The sequence below is a fragment of the Bos indicus x Bos taurus genome, chromosome 22 (genome assembly GCF_003369695.1).
Source record: "Bos indicus x Bos taurus breed Angus x Brahman F1 hybrid chromosome 22, Bos_hybrid_MaternalHap_v2.0, whole genome shotgun sequence".
Lineage (NCBI taxonomy): Eukaryota > Metazoa > Chordata > Mammalia > Artiodactyla > Bovidae > Bos > Bos indicus x Bos taurus.
In genome coordinates this window covers 53,365,728-53,383,898 of record NC_040097.1, presented here as the reverse complement: position 1 = coordinate 53,383,898, position 18,171 = coordinate 53,365,728, and the positions used below count along the sequence as shown (strand labels likewise).

At 46.3% G+C, this 18,171-nt stretch overlaps 1 protein-coding gene across 2 annotated transcripts in view; it reads right to left on the bottom strand.

The window, feature by feature from the left end:
* GLB1 (galactosidase beta 1) overlaps window positions 1-18,171 on the bottom strand; it is a 130,240-nt gene that overhangs the window by 90,145 nt on the left and 21,924 nt on the right. For both annotated transcript variants that reach the window (XM_027523667.1, XM_027523668.1), the window contains exons 2-6: window positions 12,424-12,593; window positions 10,603-10,753; window positions 10,003-10,063; window positions 8,687-8,781; window positions 878-1,058 (exon numbers count right to left, since the gene is read on the bottom strand). In XM_027523667.1, coding sequence (XP_027379468.1) covers window positions 878-1,058; window positions 8,687-8,781; window positions 10,003-10,063; window positions 10,603-10,753; window positions 12,424-12,593 — 658 coding nt within the window. The remainder of the gene's footprint in view (window positions 1-877; window positions 1,059-8,686; window positions 8,782-10,002; window positions 10,064-10,602; window positions 10,754-12,423; window positions 12,594-18,171) is intronic.

Below are 18,171 nucleotides of genomic sequence, written 5' to 3'. Positions count from 1 at the left end.
TCCCCTAAAGAGCAAGAGCATTCTTTAAATAAATACAACACAATGATACAAAAAAAAAATAGGAAATTAACATGGATAGAATATCATTATCTAAAGGCTTTATTCAAAGATTTCAATTGTCTCAATAATGTCCTTCATAATAACAACAACCAAAACAAACAGAAAAAAAAGTCCAGGACCCTTTTCAGGATCACATTGCACTTAGCCGTGATGCCTTTTATAAAAGCCGCTCTGAACCCACGTGAAGACCTCTTAATGTCGTTGCACCCTGAGCACCCCAGCCATGCCTTCATGGGCAGAACCTCAGTGGCTCACGCAGCATGAATGCGTCAGGAAAGACGATTCTTTGCAGCATCTACCAAACCACCTCCGGCCCATCACAGTTCCCAGTGTTATGAGTTATACAGAAAGAAGACGGAAGTGCCAGGCATGTTCTCTGCACTCCAGAGCTGACCTCAGAGTTCACAGTGGCCTCAACCCAGCCCAAACATCCAGCCACGACTTGAGGGGATGGGGGTGGTGAGGGGGCAGGTGCAGACAAGAACAGCACATCCCAGACACAGCCTGAAAGGTGGTGCTCCTCCAGGTAGGGGAACCCCTGGCAGCAGCCCCTAAGAAAACAGGACTCCAGGCTGCAGCCAGCTCCGCCAGGGCTGGAAACAGAGCCTGTGTCCTAAGGGCCAACCCAGCTGACATCAAACCATCTCCGCCATCAAGGGTGCTTTATCAAGTATTCTATTTCACCGTTACAAATAAAGGAAAATTTGGGAAATCCTATTCAATATGCCCATGCCACTTAAACAATAGCTGCTTAGAGCAACTGACTGAGTAGAAGGCCCAGATCCGCCCGCCGAGCTGGGTTTCTGCAGACACCAACCTGGGCTGAAGTCCACGGTGGCGTAGAGCCCCTGGAGCGCCCCACACTGCAGCAACCTCTCATTCACCCCGTCCGTGGTGAACAGAAGCACATCCTCACCCAGGTGGTCGTGGAAACGCTTCTGCAGGAAACGCAAGTAGTCGTAATCACAGGAGAGGTAGCTGCCATATTCATTTTCAACCTGCAAGTTTAAAAAAGAGGAGGGGAAAAAAATCAGAAGACTCCAACGTTCTAAGGCAAACCGTGGTTTGGAGAAACTCCTCGAGCCTCTCTGAGATGACGAGGCTTAGGGGTCCCCTCCCCCTAAATATCTCCTACACTTGATCCTCAAAACTCATTTTCTAAAGAGCAACTCAGCATAAAAACCTAAGCCTGTGAGTCACAAGTAAGACCCAATGCAGCCAAATGAATAAATAAATAAATATTAGAAAAAAATCTTAGAGGTATAGAGTTTAATGAAGGAAGCATGACACTAAAAAATACATATAATACAACTTCCCGAACAGAAAATCCAAACCAGTCAAAACCAAACTATACGTGTGGGTGTGCGGATAGTTGGTTTGTAGAAGTGTAAAAAAAATCAAGAAGCTGATGGTCATGAAAGTCAGGACAGTGAGAAAAAGTAGAGCATTGTCAGGAAGCTTCTAGGGTCCTGGTGTGCATTTCCCATCTTGGGTGGTCGTGGCTGTTCTCTCCACAATGCTTCCTTCACTGCACATTAATGTGTGTGTGTTACAGCTCACAATTTTACAAAAATTTAAGAATTGCCCAAACATAAAAATTTCAATTAAAATTCAATAAAAATTTCAGCACACAACACAAAACAAACTTCTGTGATACAAGGAATACGTTGTCTTTGAACATGAGCATAAGAAACCGAGAGCCCCCAAGAAGGGATAGTTAGGGAGTCTGGAATTAGCACGTATACACAGCTATATTTAAAATGGATAACCAAGAAAAACCTGCTGTACAGCACAGGGAACTCTGCTCAATGTTATGTGGCAGCCTGGCTGGCAGGGGAGAATGGGGGAGAATGGATCCATGTATATCTGAGTCCCTTTGCTGTGTACATGAAACTATCACAACATTGCTAGTAATTGTTAAACTCCAAAATAAAAAGTTAAAAGAAAAAGAAACCGTGAGCCCCCAGAAAACAGGTGTCCAGCCTGAGGGAAGCTGGGAGAGGAGGTTAACGGAGCTTCCCCGGAGGGGTTACCCGAGGTGGCTCTAGACAGAAAGGCACTGGTCAAGGAGGCGAGACAGGTGGAGAGCGCTGCTCAGAGAGCAGGCTGTTTGCAGAATTGCTGGCAGCTCCAGGAAGCCTGTGGACACAGTCGGGGTGTGGGGAGGGGTGGGGAGTGATGCAGAGGAACCCAATACCACCGTCACCGTCTAAAAGCTTAACGCGTGACGGCTTTCTCAGCAAGAATCCCTCTGACTATACCGTCATGGTGTGGGTTCAAACAGCAAAACGGGGACCTCCCGGGGGGTCCAGTGAGTAAGACTCCAGGCTTCCAGTGCAGGGGACACAGGTTCAAGCCCTAGTCGGAGAAATAGGATTCTGTATGCCTCCAGGTACGGCAAATAAAATAACATAAAAATGTTCTGGGACTTCCCTGGTGGTCCAGTGGTTAAGAATCTACTTGCCAAGGCAGGAGACATGGGTTCAATCCCTGTTCTGGAAATATTCCACATGGCATGAGGCGGCTAAGCCTATGGGCCACAACTCCTGAAGCCTGCGTGCCCTCGAGCCTGCGCTCCGTAAGAAGAGAAGCCACCGCGATGAGAAGCCTGTGCGCCACGACCAGAGAGAGCCTGTGCATGGCAACAGAGACCCAGCACAGCCAAAAGAATACACTGTCTTTTAAATGCTCTTAAGGAGAAGAAAAACAGGCAGTAGCAGCCAGTACCAAGGGCTTCACAGGGCATGAAGCCATCCTGAAAAAGGAGGTGTTTCCACTCAGAGCAGGACACGCTCCTTGGGAGACTGATCCTGATACCCTGATGACCTGATCCTGATCAGCAGCCCCTTTGAAAATAAATGAAATAAATCTTAAGAAAAGCTCCATAAATACTGGCAAGGTACATTCCTCCTCATTTTCTTTTTCCTCCTTTTAATTAAGAGCTATTTATAGGGACCTCCCTGGTGGTCCCGTGCTCAAGACTCTGTGCTCCCAATGCAGGGGGCACAGGTTCAATTCCTGGTTGGGGAACTAAGATCCCACAGGCTGCACAACACAGCCAAAAAGAAAAAAACAGGTACTTATATGGCTGTGTCTTCCTTCATCATCTGGCTGCCAAGAAGTTCAGAGCTAACTTAAAGGTCAGCTGTAGCAACAAAGTGGGCTCACAGCCTCTGCACCCCGAGTTCTTTTCTGGCCATGCCCAAGCTGACATCGTTGATCTTCACTTACTTTTTCAAGCTTCGTTTATCCATTAACATCATTATATTACAGTAAAATATAGGAGGGTATTTTAAACAGGATTGTAATTCATGCATACACATAATTTGGTTTGCTTTTTAGAGAAAGAGAGACAAGCTCCACATTGGCAAGGCAGCTCAGCGCTGCGGTCACAGGCACAGACATCAAAGGCCCAAGAGCCCTTGTGCAAATCTCAGCTCTGCCTCTTCTCATCCATGTGGCTCCACCTGTAAACCGTCTGTCTGTCTGTCAGAGGCGGGTGTGCCTTCCCCACTGGGCTGCATGAGGAATCCCTGAGCCGATACATGATACCTGGCACCTTGTGAGGGCTCAAAATGCTGGCAACAAAGCGTATATTCAAGTTCTCTATCATTGCCAAGGAGGGGAAAGGAGAGGCGGGGCAGGTGAGAGGAGAAACATACAGAAAAGGGCTTGAAAGACGCACAGAAGTCGAAGTGAGATTCCAAGGAACACTGATTTTCCTGGAGCAGGAGTCTGCTAACTTCTTCAATTAAGGGCCAGACAGTAAACACCAGGGGCTTCTGGGCCGTAAGTCTCTGTCTCAGCTACTCGAGGACGTTACTGTGGTGCCCGAGCACCCTAGACAGTGCATAAACGGCCGTGTGCCAATGGCACTGATCTACCACAACAGGCAGGGGGCCCCTACCGCAGCGTGCAGATACTTGCTCCAAGATAATCATCTCACCCTGTAAGCTCCAAAGTCCCCTACATACGAACCTTCAAGTTGTGGACTATCAAAGATGTGAATGTGCCCAGAGAAAGGATGAAGAGAAGCAAGAGGAAGATGAAGAAACTGAAGAACTGAAAAGATTCACAATGCAGGGAAATGGCAAGGGCATTTGCTTTATTTGAGGAGCCACTGTTTAGTTTTCGAGGCATGGGACCCAAATGTAGAACAGTTCACAAAGGCTGCAGGAGCTGTTCAGAATGCAATCCAGTGCTACCATTGTCATCTATGATGAGAACAAAAGGGCTACGACCTAGATATCACTGGATCATTTTCCAAGAGGGTAGACAGAATTGTTTGTCTATGACAAACCTAGACAGTATTGAAAAGCAGAGATATTACTTTGCTGACAATGGTTTGTATAGTCAAAGTTATGATTTTTTCCAGTAGTCATGTACGGATGTGAGAGTTGGACCATAAAGAAGGCCAAGTACCAAAGAACTGATGCTTTCAAACTGTGGTCCTGAAGAAGAGTCTTGAGAGTCCCTTGGACAGCATGAAGATCAAACTAGTCAATCCTAAAGGAAATCAACCCAGAATATTCACTGGAAGCACTGAGGCTGAAACCGAAGCGCCAACACTTTGGCCACCTGATGCAAAGAGCCGACTCACTGGAAAAGATCCTGATGCTGGAAAAGATTGAAGGCGGGAGGAGAAGGAGGCGACAGAGGAGGGGATCACTGGGTGGCATCACCAACACAATGGACATGACTTTGAGCGAATCCCGAGAGATGGTGAAAGACAGGGAACCTGGAGTGCTGCAGTCCATGGGGTCACAGAGAGTCGGACACGACTGAGCAACTGAATGACAACAGACAGAATTGATCCCGCAAGGAGCCAGAACCCATACCATCAACATCAGGCATGGATGAAATCAAAGCTTGTACTCCGTCCCCTATTGCTGACGATTCTTCAGCTCCACCATCTCCCACCTCGTCTCCCTTCTCCAGTCAGTTGCTCCTCTTGCCTGTTCGCTTGATGCCAACCCCTGTGTGCCAGTTGTTAGGCACTGTACTGTAAGACTGAACACGTTTTCTTTTTTGTGTTTGTTTTTTTAATGTATTATTTGTGTGGAAAGTATTATAAACTTATTATAGTATAGTACCATACAGCCAATTGTGTTAGTTGGGTACTTGGGCTAATTTCGTTGGACTTAGGAACAAATTAGATTTAGGAACGTGCTCTTGGAATGAAACTCGTTCATACGTAGGGGATTTACTATAACGCAACAAAGACATTTTCAGTTGTTGACCTTCCAAAACAATAGGTATAAACAGAGGGGATCCCTCATGATGAGTGCCCCACAAATTAGGTTGTAGGGTAGAAGGCCCCCATTCCTGATTACCAAGGAGAAGAAGGATTAGCTGGGATTTGAGCATGCAGAGAGATGTGGGGAGAAGAAAGAGGAGGAAACTCAGTTCCCTGGCAGGACCCAGAGTTAAGTTCATGTCACCTGAGGTTGCCAGGGATGGATACAGGAGGAAACACGCCCACCGTCCAGCCCTCTAAATCAGTCAACTTTGCTCTCCTGTGCAGAGTTTGTATTTGATGACATTTTGAAAGTCAAAGTGAAAGTGTTAGTCACTCAGTCGTGTCCAACTCTGTGCTACTCCGTGGACTGTAGCCCGCCGGGCTCCTCTGTCCATGGAATTCTCCAGGCAAGAATACTGGAGGGGCCTGCCATTCCCTTCTCCAGGGATGACATTTTAGTGGCTTTCAATAACCAAAAGATATGGAAAACTTGTGAGCGAAAATTGAAAGTGATTTAGGGGGGACTTCCCTGGGGGTCCAGTGGCTAAGACCCCTTAGTCCCAGTGCAGGGGCCCTGGGTGTGATCCCTGGTCAGGGAACTAGATCCCACATGTCCCAACTAAGAGTTAGCATGCTGCGACTGAAGATCCTGCATGCTGCAACTAAGACCCAGTACAACCAAGTAAATATATAAAAATTTTTTTAAAGGTGACTTAGAAGCAAAGGGCTTTCCAGGTGGCTCAATGGTAAAGAATCTGCCTGTCAGTGCTGGAGATGCAAGAGACATGGGTTTGATCTCTGGGTTGGGAAGATCCCCTGGAGGAGGAAATGGCTACCCACTCCAGTGTTCTTGCCTGGAGAATCCCATGGACAGAGGTGGGCTGTCCATGGGGTAACCTGGTGTGCTGCAGTCCATGGGGTCACAAAGAGTCAGACATGACTAAGCAACTAAACAACAACAACAATGAACTAAAAAACAATGGAAACTGAGGAAAACCTGAGATCAAGAGGAAGGAGGAAGACCCAGCTAGACAGACACATCCAGCTTCAGCCTTGAAATCGTCGTATAGGAAAATGGGCTCCTATAAGCTTAACTGTGTCCACTGTTTCCCCATCTATTTCCCATGAAGTGATGGGACCAGATGCCATGATCTTCGTTTTCTGAATGTTGAGCTTTAAGCCAACATTTTCACTCTCCTCTTTCACTTTAATCAAGAGGCTTTTTAGTTCCTCTTCACTTTCTGCCATAAGGGTGGTGTCATCTGCATATCTGAGGTTATTGATATTTCTCCTGGCAATCTTGATTCCAGCTTGTGCTTCTTCCAGCCCAGCGTTTCTCATGATGTACTCTGCATATAAGTTAAATAAGCAGGGTGACAATATACAGCCTTGACGTACTCCTTTTCCTATTTGGAACCAGTCTGTTGTTCCATGTCCAGTTCTAACTGTTGCTTCCTGACCTGCATACAGGTTTCTCAAGAGGCAGGTTAGGCGGTCTGGTATTCCCATCTGCAGATGGTGATTGCAGCCATGAAATTAAAAGAAGCTTACTCCTTGGAAGGAAAGTTATGACCAACCTAGATAGCATATTCAAAAGCAGAGACATTACTTTGCCAAAAGTCCATCCAGTCAAGGCTATGGTTTTTCCAGTGGTCATGTATGGATGTGAGAGTTGGACTGTGAAGAAATCTGAGTGCTGAAGAATTGATGCTTTTGAACTGTGGTGTTGGAGAAGACTCTTGAGAGTCCCTTGGACTGCAAGGAGATCCAACCAGTCCATTCTAAAGGAGATCAGTCCTGGGTATTCATTGGAAGGACTGATGCTGAAGCTGAAACTCCAATACTTTGGCCACCTGATGTGAAGAGTTGACTCATTGGAAAAGACTCTGATGCTGGGAGGGATTGGGGGCAGGAGGAGAAGAGGGCGACAGAGGATGAGATGGCTGGATGGCATCACCGACTAGATGGACATGAGTTTGGGTAAACTCCAGAAGTTGGTGATGGACAGGGAGGCCTGGCGTTTTGGGATTCATGGGGTCACAAAGAGTTGGACATGACTGAGCGACTGAACTGAACTGAACTGAAGCTTAACTGGGACGGACTCAGGACAGGTTGTGGGCAGTGAATGCTACCAGTAGTACATCCCTCTGGGAATAGCAGCCTGGCCTTTCTCTACCACACAATGTCAGAACAGGCACCCTGGTCAGCCCAGCCCTCTTGTTGCAACCTGCATATTTGTTTTTTTTTTTTTTTGGGTGGGAGGGGGGCTATCCCACACAGCTTGTGGGATCTTAATTCCCTGACCAGGGGGTGAACCCAGGCCACAGCAGGGACAGTGCAGAGTCCTAAACACTGGACCGCCACGGAGCCCCTTACAGCCTGGGTCTTAAGTGCACAGAAGGGGCCAGGCTCCTTCCCCACAGTGACCATCCCTATGAACAGTGAACAGTGCTGGCCCCAAGTGCTGGCCCACATTCCCCTAGGGAGCGCTGCACACATCCCATGCTGGTCCGGGACACAGCCAGTTTTACATAACATACTCTCTGCAGTAAGAGAACCCTTGCAAATGACCAACAGACATGGTTTTGTTTGACCTAAGTCATTTTACAAATATCAAAAATCACTGCAGGTCAAGTGAACTGATCTTTCTCTTGGAACACCCTTGCCACATGACAGACTCCTCCTTCTACCAGTCACTGCAAAGGGAAAAACACATGGAAGAAGGAAGGTGAGGGCAGGAAGTGGGAGGAGAAAACACAGTGGCCCCAGCTCACCGCATCCTCTTTCTACACCCACGGGAACCGACGACCGACGCAATACAGACACCAAAGCGGGTCGGTCCGGGCTGCGTCCCTGCAGCCAGAAGGCGCTGTGGGAGCAGAGAGGGGCCAGGCTGCAATCCTTACTGCCACCTGCCAGCTGCGTGACCTTGGCCAAGCCACTTAACCTCTTTGGCGATGGTGGCTGGGATAACTGAATGGCATCTGTAGGGCGGCCAGCACAGAGTCTCACACAGAGAGCATTCAAAAATGGTAAAGCCCCCTCAAAATGCAATTTAAATCAAAGTACCGTCTGTGGCATTGCCTCTTAGAGATAGACATAGGAAGATAAACAGCAAGGACCTTACTGTAGAGCCCAGGGAACTATATTCAACATCTTGTAATAACCTATATTGGAAAAGAATCTATATCTGTATATAAAACCGAATGATGTTGCTGGACTCCTGAAACTTACATAACATAGCAAATCAACTACACTTCAGTTCTAAAAATTAAAAAGAAAAAAAGAAAGAAAGAAAGAGTCACATGTGGCTCCCATCTGCTTCACTCCCGTATACTGTGTGGATAAATGGAAATCTCCCCCTACCAGCCCGGGCTCCATGATTACCTGCACTGTTATAATCGGGCCTCCATTCTTATAGAGGAGGGGTCTCATCTTGGGCAGAAGGACCCCCAGCCACTTGTCCACAGCCGCAAGGTAATCTGGAAAACAGCCAGGTTTAACACCATCACACACCTTTTTACTACAAAGAGGCACCATGCACCCTGTTATCCTGGGGCTGGCAGCAGAGATCGAACAGACTGATTCAACCACTACTTTCTGAAACGGGGGTGTCACGTGCACCGCAAGTCTGATAAAAGCTGTCCTGCCTGGAGTTGTCCGCTCAGCGGAGCCTTCAGAGGATCAGCCTGATATCAGCCCCTGCCGCTAGGGCCACAAGCCTGCAGCACAGGAGGCATCTGCCCGTGTTTGTTGAATGACTGAGTGATGGGTCCTTCTCTGTCACAGCTGAGTTTTTAAAAAATTAAGTTCTAATCAACTATACATTTACACTGTCAAATGGGGATAAGTATGCAGTTCACAAAGCTGCTGTAAGTATTAAATGAGCTAGTACATGGGAAAATACTAATAATATACTAAGAGTTAAAACGTGTGGGTAATACGCTAAGAAGAAAAGCCACACAGAGCATAACGTACTAGCCTTTTATTTATTTATTTTTTTCGTACTAGCCTTTTATACAGCAGATTTAATCGTTGTTAGCTGCTCTTATGACCAGCTTCATCCCCAAGCGAAATGAAGTCTTCAGAAGACAGAAAAGCAGCTAGGAACTCTACTGAGTCCCCTGCAGTGACCTACATAGAAAAAGAATCTCAAAAATATGCATATGTGATTCATTGCGCTGTACAGCAGAAAATACCACCACACTGTAAGTCAACCATACGCCAGCAAAAATAAATACAGCGAATCGGGGCCTGCAGACCGGTCAGGGTTTATAGCTAGATAAGGGGAAAAACCTATCACTCACAGATCACTCTGTAAAAGTAGATGAAGAGAGATCCAGTGACGCCACCAGAGAAGCTACGTCTGCCCGTCTGGTTAGCTGGGAGTCATCCCCATCAAGTCACAGACTGAGAATGGAGGCAGAGAAAGCACTCAAGTCAATCAGTCAACCGCAAACAGGGCCCAGTGCTAACTCAAAGAGTTACCAAGGCATCGACAAGATCTAGTTGAGTTGTCCGAACAATCCTTCTTTCCTACACATTCAGCGTCTGGTGGAGAATGATGGACACCCACACTTTTACTAAACTTTCAGAAGCATTCACCCAGGAGTACCCCAGCCTTTGAAATATTGTATCTGACCCTTTGGATATAAAGTATCTGAACTTTCTTAAATTCTCTTCCAACATCTCTAACAACTCACCTGGATCCGAAGAACGGAGAACAATAGATTTTTTCTCCAATAGCCAAGCAGGTAATCCTCCCTAGGATGGGGAAACAAGCAAATTAAAAAAAGAAACCACTTTAAGGTCTTAGGGGAGATAGAAATTATTAATACTACTAGCAGTGAGAGTAAAGGAAAAAATGTGTCATGGAGAACGGGTATTTGAGGTAGGCTTTCTGGTTTGTAACTTTCAGGGCAATTAGAGATTGTAAACATAATAAAAAATAAGATCACTCTGCATGAATGCAGTGTTTTGAGAATCAAAGATTTTTCTATAGATTACTCCACTGAACCTCATATCTACCCTGTGGGGCAGACAGAGGCCACTGTATGAACTGCTTTTAACAGATGAGGAAACTGACTTCTGTCTGTGACCACCAGGGGGAGGACCCATGCCTTCTCACCCCTCCCTGTTCCTCTCTGCCTGGCCACCACCTAAGGTAAAAGACACCTGGGCTTTCTTAGCTACAGGCCCGTGCTATCTGGAATGAGACTTATCCACACCACTTTCATTCCCTTTCCCCCAGAGCCCCGTCTGTCCACGCACCAGGCAGACGAGGCCAGGTTAGCCACACTCACCATGTCCCACTCTGCACAGATGTAGGGTCCAGGCCTCAGGATGACCAGCAGTCCCAGCTCATGTGCCAGCTGAATGAAATGTTCCACATCATGGTCCCCGGAGAAATTGTACCGTCCAGGCTGCAGCTCATGGAAGTTCCAGGCCACGTACCTGCCAAGACGCACACAGCCCCTTCCTGAAAATAGCTCACAATTCCAGGGGTCCCATACATACTTCTGAACCACTCTGCAGAACTATAAACCCACAGGGCATACACAGACATCTTCCTAAGGCAGCCTCTTGAGAAAAAACTCTTGTTTTGAGTTTTCACGGTAGCTACCCAGATAATCAAACTTGTGGGGACACTTTTAAGTGTATGCGCCACAAAGGATGCCCATTCCTATTTAATGCTTGATTTAATAAAAAAAAAAAAAAAAATATATATATATATATATATATATCGAGTTCCCTTGTGGCCTAGTGGTTAGGATTCCGGGCTTCCACTGACTGGGCTGGGGTTCAATACCTGGTTGGGGAACTGAGATCCTGCAAGCCGCACGGCGTGGCCAAAAAACAAAAAATACATAATTACATGGACACAAACTTCTACTGTGTAAAAATTATATATGCCTGTGTAAGGCTTAGGAAAAATGAAAGTATGTGTGTTAAGGTCATAAGCGATATACTTACTTTTTGAAAAATGTTTTTCAATAAAAATGGAAGAGCCTCCAAGCCCTGTGTCCTCCTAACCAAAAATTTTATCAGGAATACCCTGAAGGAGGTAAAGTAACCAAAACTCTGACCAGTTTCCCTGGCTGCCTGCAGCAAGGGACACAAATTTAAATACAAAGCTACCCATTGCCATCACAAAGGTCTCTCTGGTGACCCCAGACTTATGGTTTCAGGGTTTCCTGGTTCCCTGGAGCCATTTTGGTCTCCTAGAACTTAGTTTAGTTTTAAAACTTTAATTTTAGGGCTAAAACTACAGACAGGCCCCAGTGGTCCTACAATCAGAAAAATGAAGGGGATTCTCCCTAACCATCTGTCCCAGGAATCTGCTGCTGGATTTTCTCATACTTTATCTTTGAAAAGTTATCAGCAATCCACATCAGCAATGCAGAAACCAGAGTGGCCAGCCACCCCAACTTCCTTCTCAATTAGTCATTTTGAAACAAACAGAAGAGATGAGGAGAGATAGTTATTGGGGGTGATTCTGTAACCCTGGGCCATAGAATCACCCCAGCAGAACCACAAAGACAAACTAGGTTTCAGGGATCTACCCAACAAGGCATGTTCCCCTAGGAGCTGAGAGGAGCTACGGCCACCTACAAACACCCTTATCTTTAAATCTCAGCTGGATTTCTGTCCAAAAGCACATGCCTCGGCAAATTTCAGTTTTATCAGCTGTATTCGGCTGACTTGGAGAAATGGCATCATCCATGTCGTTTGTCCTGCACACAGCAAATCCTCAATCACTGTTACTTCCCTTTGCCTTTTTAAGCTGATATTCATTTTATGATTTCTGCTGACAAAGTTCAAGGTTGGAAGAAGTAGTTAACTGTCTAAAGAAGCGACACCCAAGCCCATGACAAACCTCTCCCACGGCACTGTGCATGCTAAGGCATTTCAGTTGTGTCCGACTCTCTGCGACACTGTGGACTGTGGCCTGCCAGGCTCCTCTGTCCATGGGATTTCCCAGGCAAGAATACTCAAGTGGGATACCAGACCATGCTATTCCCGTTCTGAGCAACAAAACCTCTGCACAGAGAGATGCAGCTGGTCCCCCACTCCAGGTGCGCGTGTCTCTGCCTCGGAGGGGAGCCCAGTGCCCTCCTACTTACGTCTGGATGGCGTTCAGCCCAGCCATCTTCATCTTCAGCAGCCGGTCCTTCCAGTAGAAGCGGGGCACACGGAAATAGTGAATGCTTCCCGAGATGTAGCGGAAGGGCTGGCCATCCTTGAGGAAGCGGTTACGGCGGTAGTCGATCTGGAATGTTCTCTGGGTGGCGTTCTACAGAGCAAGGATTGGACCACATGAGAACTTCCACCCTCAGAAAGCAGATGTTTGGACGGTGATGAGGGACTCCCTACACATTTAGTTTATGTGCGTGCCTGGTTCTGGGCTATAAAACAAACCACTGCTGAGACAGGGCGAGGAGGACCTACACGCAAAGTTCCAGAGGCTGGCACCAATGTGACAATCAGTGGGCGGTGGCAACACACACGTGGACGCACACACACGCACGCACACACACTGCCTCCCCCGCCCCCTGCGGCCGCGCCCTGCTGGAGCCCTGCATCTCCCTCAGCAGGAATGTCACTATGCTGAGAGCAACAGACCAGAAGTCCGAAGCCCCGAAACCTTTTCCTAGCTGCTGTTCTGAGCCCCACCATGACCGAGCATCCTTCTCTAACCCTCTGTCTCTTCATCCGTAAAAAGGCACGATGCCAGACTAAATGAAATCGAAGGCAATATGTGAGACCCAGTTTGTGAATCATGAACTCAATCTGGGTGATCAGAACTTTTTTAAATGAAAGAGAGCAGAAAAAAGAAAGAAAAAATCAGTATTACACATAGTAAAGAGACAAGGGTTATTTAAAAAACTGTATTTTATTGAAGTAGTTGATTTACAGTGTTGTATTAATCTTTGCTGTAGATACACATCTTTTTTCATATTCTTTTCTATTATGATTTGCCACAGGATACTGAACATAGTTCTCCGTGCTGTACAGCAGGACCTTGTTGTCTCTGCACTCTCTATATGATGGCTTGAATCTGCTGACCCCAAACTCCCAATCCATCCATCCCTTCCCCAACCCCCTTCTCCTTGGCAACCACAAGTCTCTTCTCTACAAAGATAAGTGTTATTTTATGAAACTTTAGTTATATAGGCATATATAGATTTGCATATGGATGTATATCTCTGCAGTGTTGCAATGTAAGTTGTATTTCTAAAATCAAATCAAATTTCAAGAAACACTGTTTGGGGATCACTGGAGAAGGCGAAATGCTAGGAGTTGAAAGAGAAGACCTCAAAGGGGAGGCCGACTTTTAGGTAGAATAGAACACTGCCCTCTGGTGGACGGAAAAAGGCAGCCACAGACCTCATGCCGCAACAGGACCAGGGTTACAAATTGCTGTTGTTGAGTCGCCCACTCCAGTATTCTTGCCTGGAGCATCCCAGGGACAGGGGAGCCTCGTGGACTGACGTCTATGGGGTCACACAGAGTTGGACATGACTGAAGTGACTTAGCAGCAGCAGCAGCAGTCGCTAAGTCACATCCAACTCTTTTTCAATACTCTGGACTGTACAACCCACCAAGCTCCTCTATCCATGGGATTTTCCCAGGCAAGAATATTGGAGTGGGCTGCCATTTCCTTCTCTAGGGGACCTTCCCAACCCAAGGCTACAAGAAACCATTTAATTAGTGTCCTCCATTGTTAACAATGGTTATGGTTTTTCCAGTAGTCATGTACAGATGTGAGAGTTGGACCATAAAGAAAGCTGAGCACCAAAGAACTGATGCTGTTGAGCTGTGGAGCTGGAGAAGACTCTTGAGAGTCCCTTGGGCAGCAAGGAGATCAAATCAGTCAATCCTAAAAGAAATCAACCCTGAATATTCACTGGAAGGACTGATGCTGAAGCTGAAGCTCCAATACTTCGGCCACTTGATTTGAAGAACCAACTCACTGGAAAGGAGACCCTGACACTGGGAAAGATTGAGGGCAGGAGGAGAAGGGGGCGACAAAGGATGAGATGGTTGGATGGCATCATCACCTCAATGGACATGAGTTTGAGCAAACTCAGGGACACAGTGAAGGACAGGGAAGCCTGGCACGCTACAGTCCATGAGTCGGACACAACTTAGCGACTGAACGACAACTGTTGGTAAAATTTCTTGTGCATCTTTAGGCATTTTTTTAAAATCTTTTTTTCATAGCAGCATAACAGTCCATGAAACTTTTGAGTGTTGCCCTTGAAGCCGTATCTGGAAACAACCATGAGAGCAGGGGTCCTAGATCCCACTTGGCTTGAAATCCAACTAGAGAGCTTAAGTACTGTGACTGTGGGACTTCCCTGGGGGTCCAGTGGTGAAGACTCTGCACTTCCACTGCAGGGTACGTGGATTTGATCCCTGGTTGGGGAACTAAGATCCCGCTTGCTGCAGGCATGGCAAAAAAAAAAAAGCATTGTGACTAAAAGTTAAACAATTCAGAGACTGCTAAGGGACAACTGGAAAGCTTTACTAACCAAAAATAAACAAAAAACTAATTTAAGAATCATTTTTTCAAATGCCAGAGTGTCAATATCCCTTTATTCTTCCAGTAAGCAATGCTTTAATCGCCATCCAAAAACCAGAAACTAACAAAAATATAAAAATTATTTCATATACCAAGTTGCCCAATGGATGATTTTAAAAACACCTGAAAGCATGTATACGCCTAAATATCAAATAAAGGTTTCCCACAAGTTCTGTGAGTTCAAAGGCAGCTCAGAGGTTGGGGAAATTCTTTAGACCGATAGAAAGGGAGGGAGCGACTTCGGGTAGAACTGGGAAGAGGAAAGGGCTGTCTGAAGTCTGCTGGTTGGGAATTTCCTGGCTGTCCAGTGATTAGGAATCTGCATGTTCACAGCTGAGGATGTAGGTTAAATATCTGGTCGGGGAACTAAGATCCCACAAATCTCCTTGTCTAAGAGAAGTAGTTCAGAGAAGTAGGAAATGAGCTTAGAGAGAAGTGTTCTGTGGCTTAATTCCACAGAACAGAGCAGCACCACCATCTCTGCATTCACACAACCTCAAAATACAGCCCAAACATCAACCTAATAACTATTTATAAAAATTACAAACACCTACTATGTGCTGAGTAATAACAGGGGAACCACACAGATGCAGCCGCAGCCCACGTGAAGCTTCTGTCTAGCGAGGAAGAAACTCAAGAATCAACACAATGAGTACTAGATGATTAAATGAGGATAAAACCACCAAGTTGTATACCTTAAACATACAGTTACCCAATTACATCGAGTACAGCTGGGGGATGGGATAAGAGCAGAAGATGGCAACAGTAATAAACAGCTTGTAACCCAGGCCTGGGGGACAAAGAAGAATTTCCCAGAGGAAGGAACACCTCAAATTGTGATTCTCAACCTTGGCTGCACATCAGAATCATCTGCCCAAGCTTTTAAAAATAGCAAAGTCAAACCTCATCGCTCAGGCATGCAGATGTTAATTGATCTTGGGTGGAGCCCAGGCCTTGGCATTTCTTAACACTGCCCAGATGATGCAACGTACGGTCAGCGTTGAGAATGCCTGGTTTAAGCTGAGCCCCAGAATGAAGACGAGTTAGCCAAGGAGAGGTGCAAGGCAGGCAGCAGAAACTGGGAGCCCTGACAGAGAGGGTGCAGCACTCGGGCAGGGAGTGGTGGAACAACACAGATAAAGGACAGTGACAGCCGAAACCGCGAGACGGGACAGGCCAGACCGAATGAACTCTGGCCTCCCATCCAAGGGCCTGGGCTTTATGCCGAGCGCCACAGACAGCACCTTAAACAGAGGACTGATAGGAGCAGACGTGTGTTTTCAAATACTTGGTACTCTGCTCTTTTCCTGAAATGGCCATCAAGGAAGCAGAGTTGTGGACCCTGGTGGCGGTAGCGACGGGTCAGGTGGGCAGGAAGTGGACCCCATAGAACTCATGGGTTGGTTAGATGCAGGATGGACACAGGGCCTAAGCCAGAGGCTCCCACTGGCCCTGGGCAGAAACAACTGAGCCTTTTCTTTAAAAAAGAGAGAGGGACTTCCCTGGTGGTCCAGTGGTTGAAACTCCACACTGCCAATGCAGGGTTCAATCCCTGGTCAGGGAACTAAGATCCCATATGCCATGCAAGGCAGCCAAGAAATCAAAACATATTAAAAAAAAATATTTTTAAAAGAGAGAAACTTAATAGATATCATCTGGAACAAAAAGACTGCAAGGATATTAACACCTATGAGTTCATAATGATTCACAGAGGGGAAAAAAGAATTCACCAGTCACTTTTGGAGACTGCGAGAGTACCAACTCATTACTCCAAAAATGACAAGCAAAGGGAAAAAGCCAAGCAGGTTATTTCCCTTTTCACAGAAAAAATATATTTCAGGGTAACCAAGAAGTTGACAATGGAGAATTCTTCACAGAATTCTAGCTAATAAATGGCAACAGAATAACAGAATCTGAAAAACATCCTTTCCTAACCTTAAGTGAAATAATAGACTTAAGTTGTAATCATCAGTTCAGTTCAGTCGCTCGGTCGTGTCCAACTCTTCGCAACCACATGGACCACAGCACGCCAGGCCTCCCTGTCCATCACCAACCCCTGGAGTTTACTCATACTCATCTCCACTGAGTCGGTGATGCCATCAAACCATCTCATCCTGTGTCGTCCCCTTGTCCTCCCGCCTTCAATCTTTCCCAGCATCAGGGTCTTTTCAAATGAATCAGCTCTTCGCATCAGGTGGCCGAAGTATTGGAGTTTCAGCTTCAACATGTCTTTCCAATGAACAGTCAGGACTGATCTCCTTTACGATTGACTGGTCGGATCTCTTTGCAGTCCAAGGGATTCTCAAGAGTCTTCTCCAACACCACAGTTCAAAACATCAATTCTTTGGTGCTCAGCTTTCTTTATAGTCCAACTCTCACATCCATACGTGACCACTGGAAAAACCATAGCCTTGACTAGGTGGACCTTTGTTGGTAATCATCAGTGTATGCTAACACCATCATCAAGGTTGAAGGAATCTTATAAGAAGGGATCAGGCAGATGTGATCCCTCTGTTCATGTCAACCTCATGAACGTGGAACAAGCAGACGTGACTCTCACGTTGTGGTTCAGGAAGATGTACACAGCCCCACCCTGAAGCAGTGCTCATTGTTGAACTTTAATCTCAACTGAACCTGAATCTAACTCTAACACAAGGAAGTAAGAAGCCAAATCCAACATGTGGGACATTTTAAAGTCCCATGGTAAGAGTTACTCTGAAATGTTGATGGTATTAAAACAAAATAAACTAATTGAAAATAGCAGTGCTTGGGAAGGAACATTGGGGCATTTTCTGGGGCAATGGTAACATCCTAGAGCTGAATCAGGGTTTGGGATTACCAGGTGTATGCGTTTGTCAAAACTCATCAAGCGGTGGGCTTCCCTGGTGGTCTAGTGGTTAAGAATCCTGTTGCCAATGCAGGGGACTCGGGTTCAATTCCTGCTCCGAGAAGACCCCACATGCCTCATGGCAACCAAACCAGTGCATCATAACTACTGAAGTCTGTGCTTCCACAAGAGAAGCCACCACACTGAGAAGCCCATGCACGGCAACTAGAGAACAGCCCCCACTCGCTGCAACTAGAGAGAGCCTGCACACAGCAACGAAGACCGAGCACAGCCAAAAATAAACAAATCTTAAAAAAAACACAAAACACTGTTAAATTAAAAAATGTCTCATGCATTTCACTGTATGTAAAGTCGGTAGTAGTGAAAGTTGCTCAGTCGTGTCTGACTCTTTGTAATCCCACGAACTGTAGCCCGCCAGGTTCCTCTGTCCATGGAATT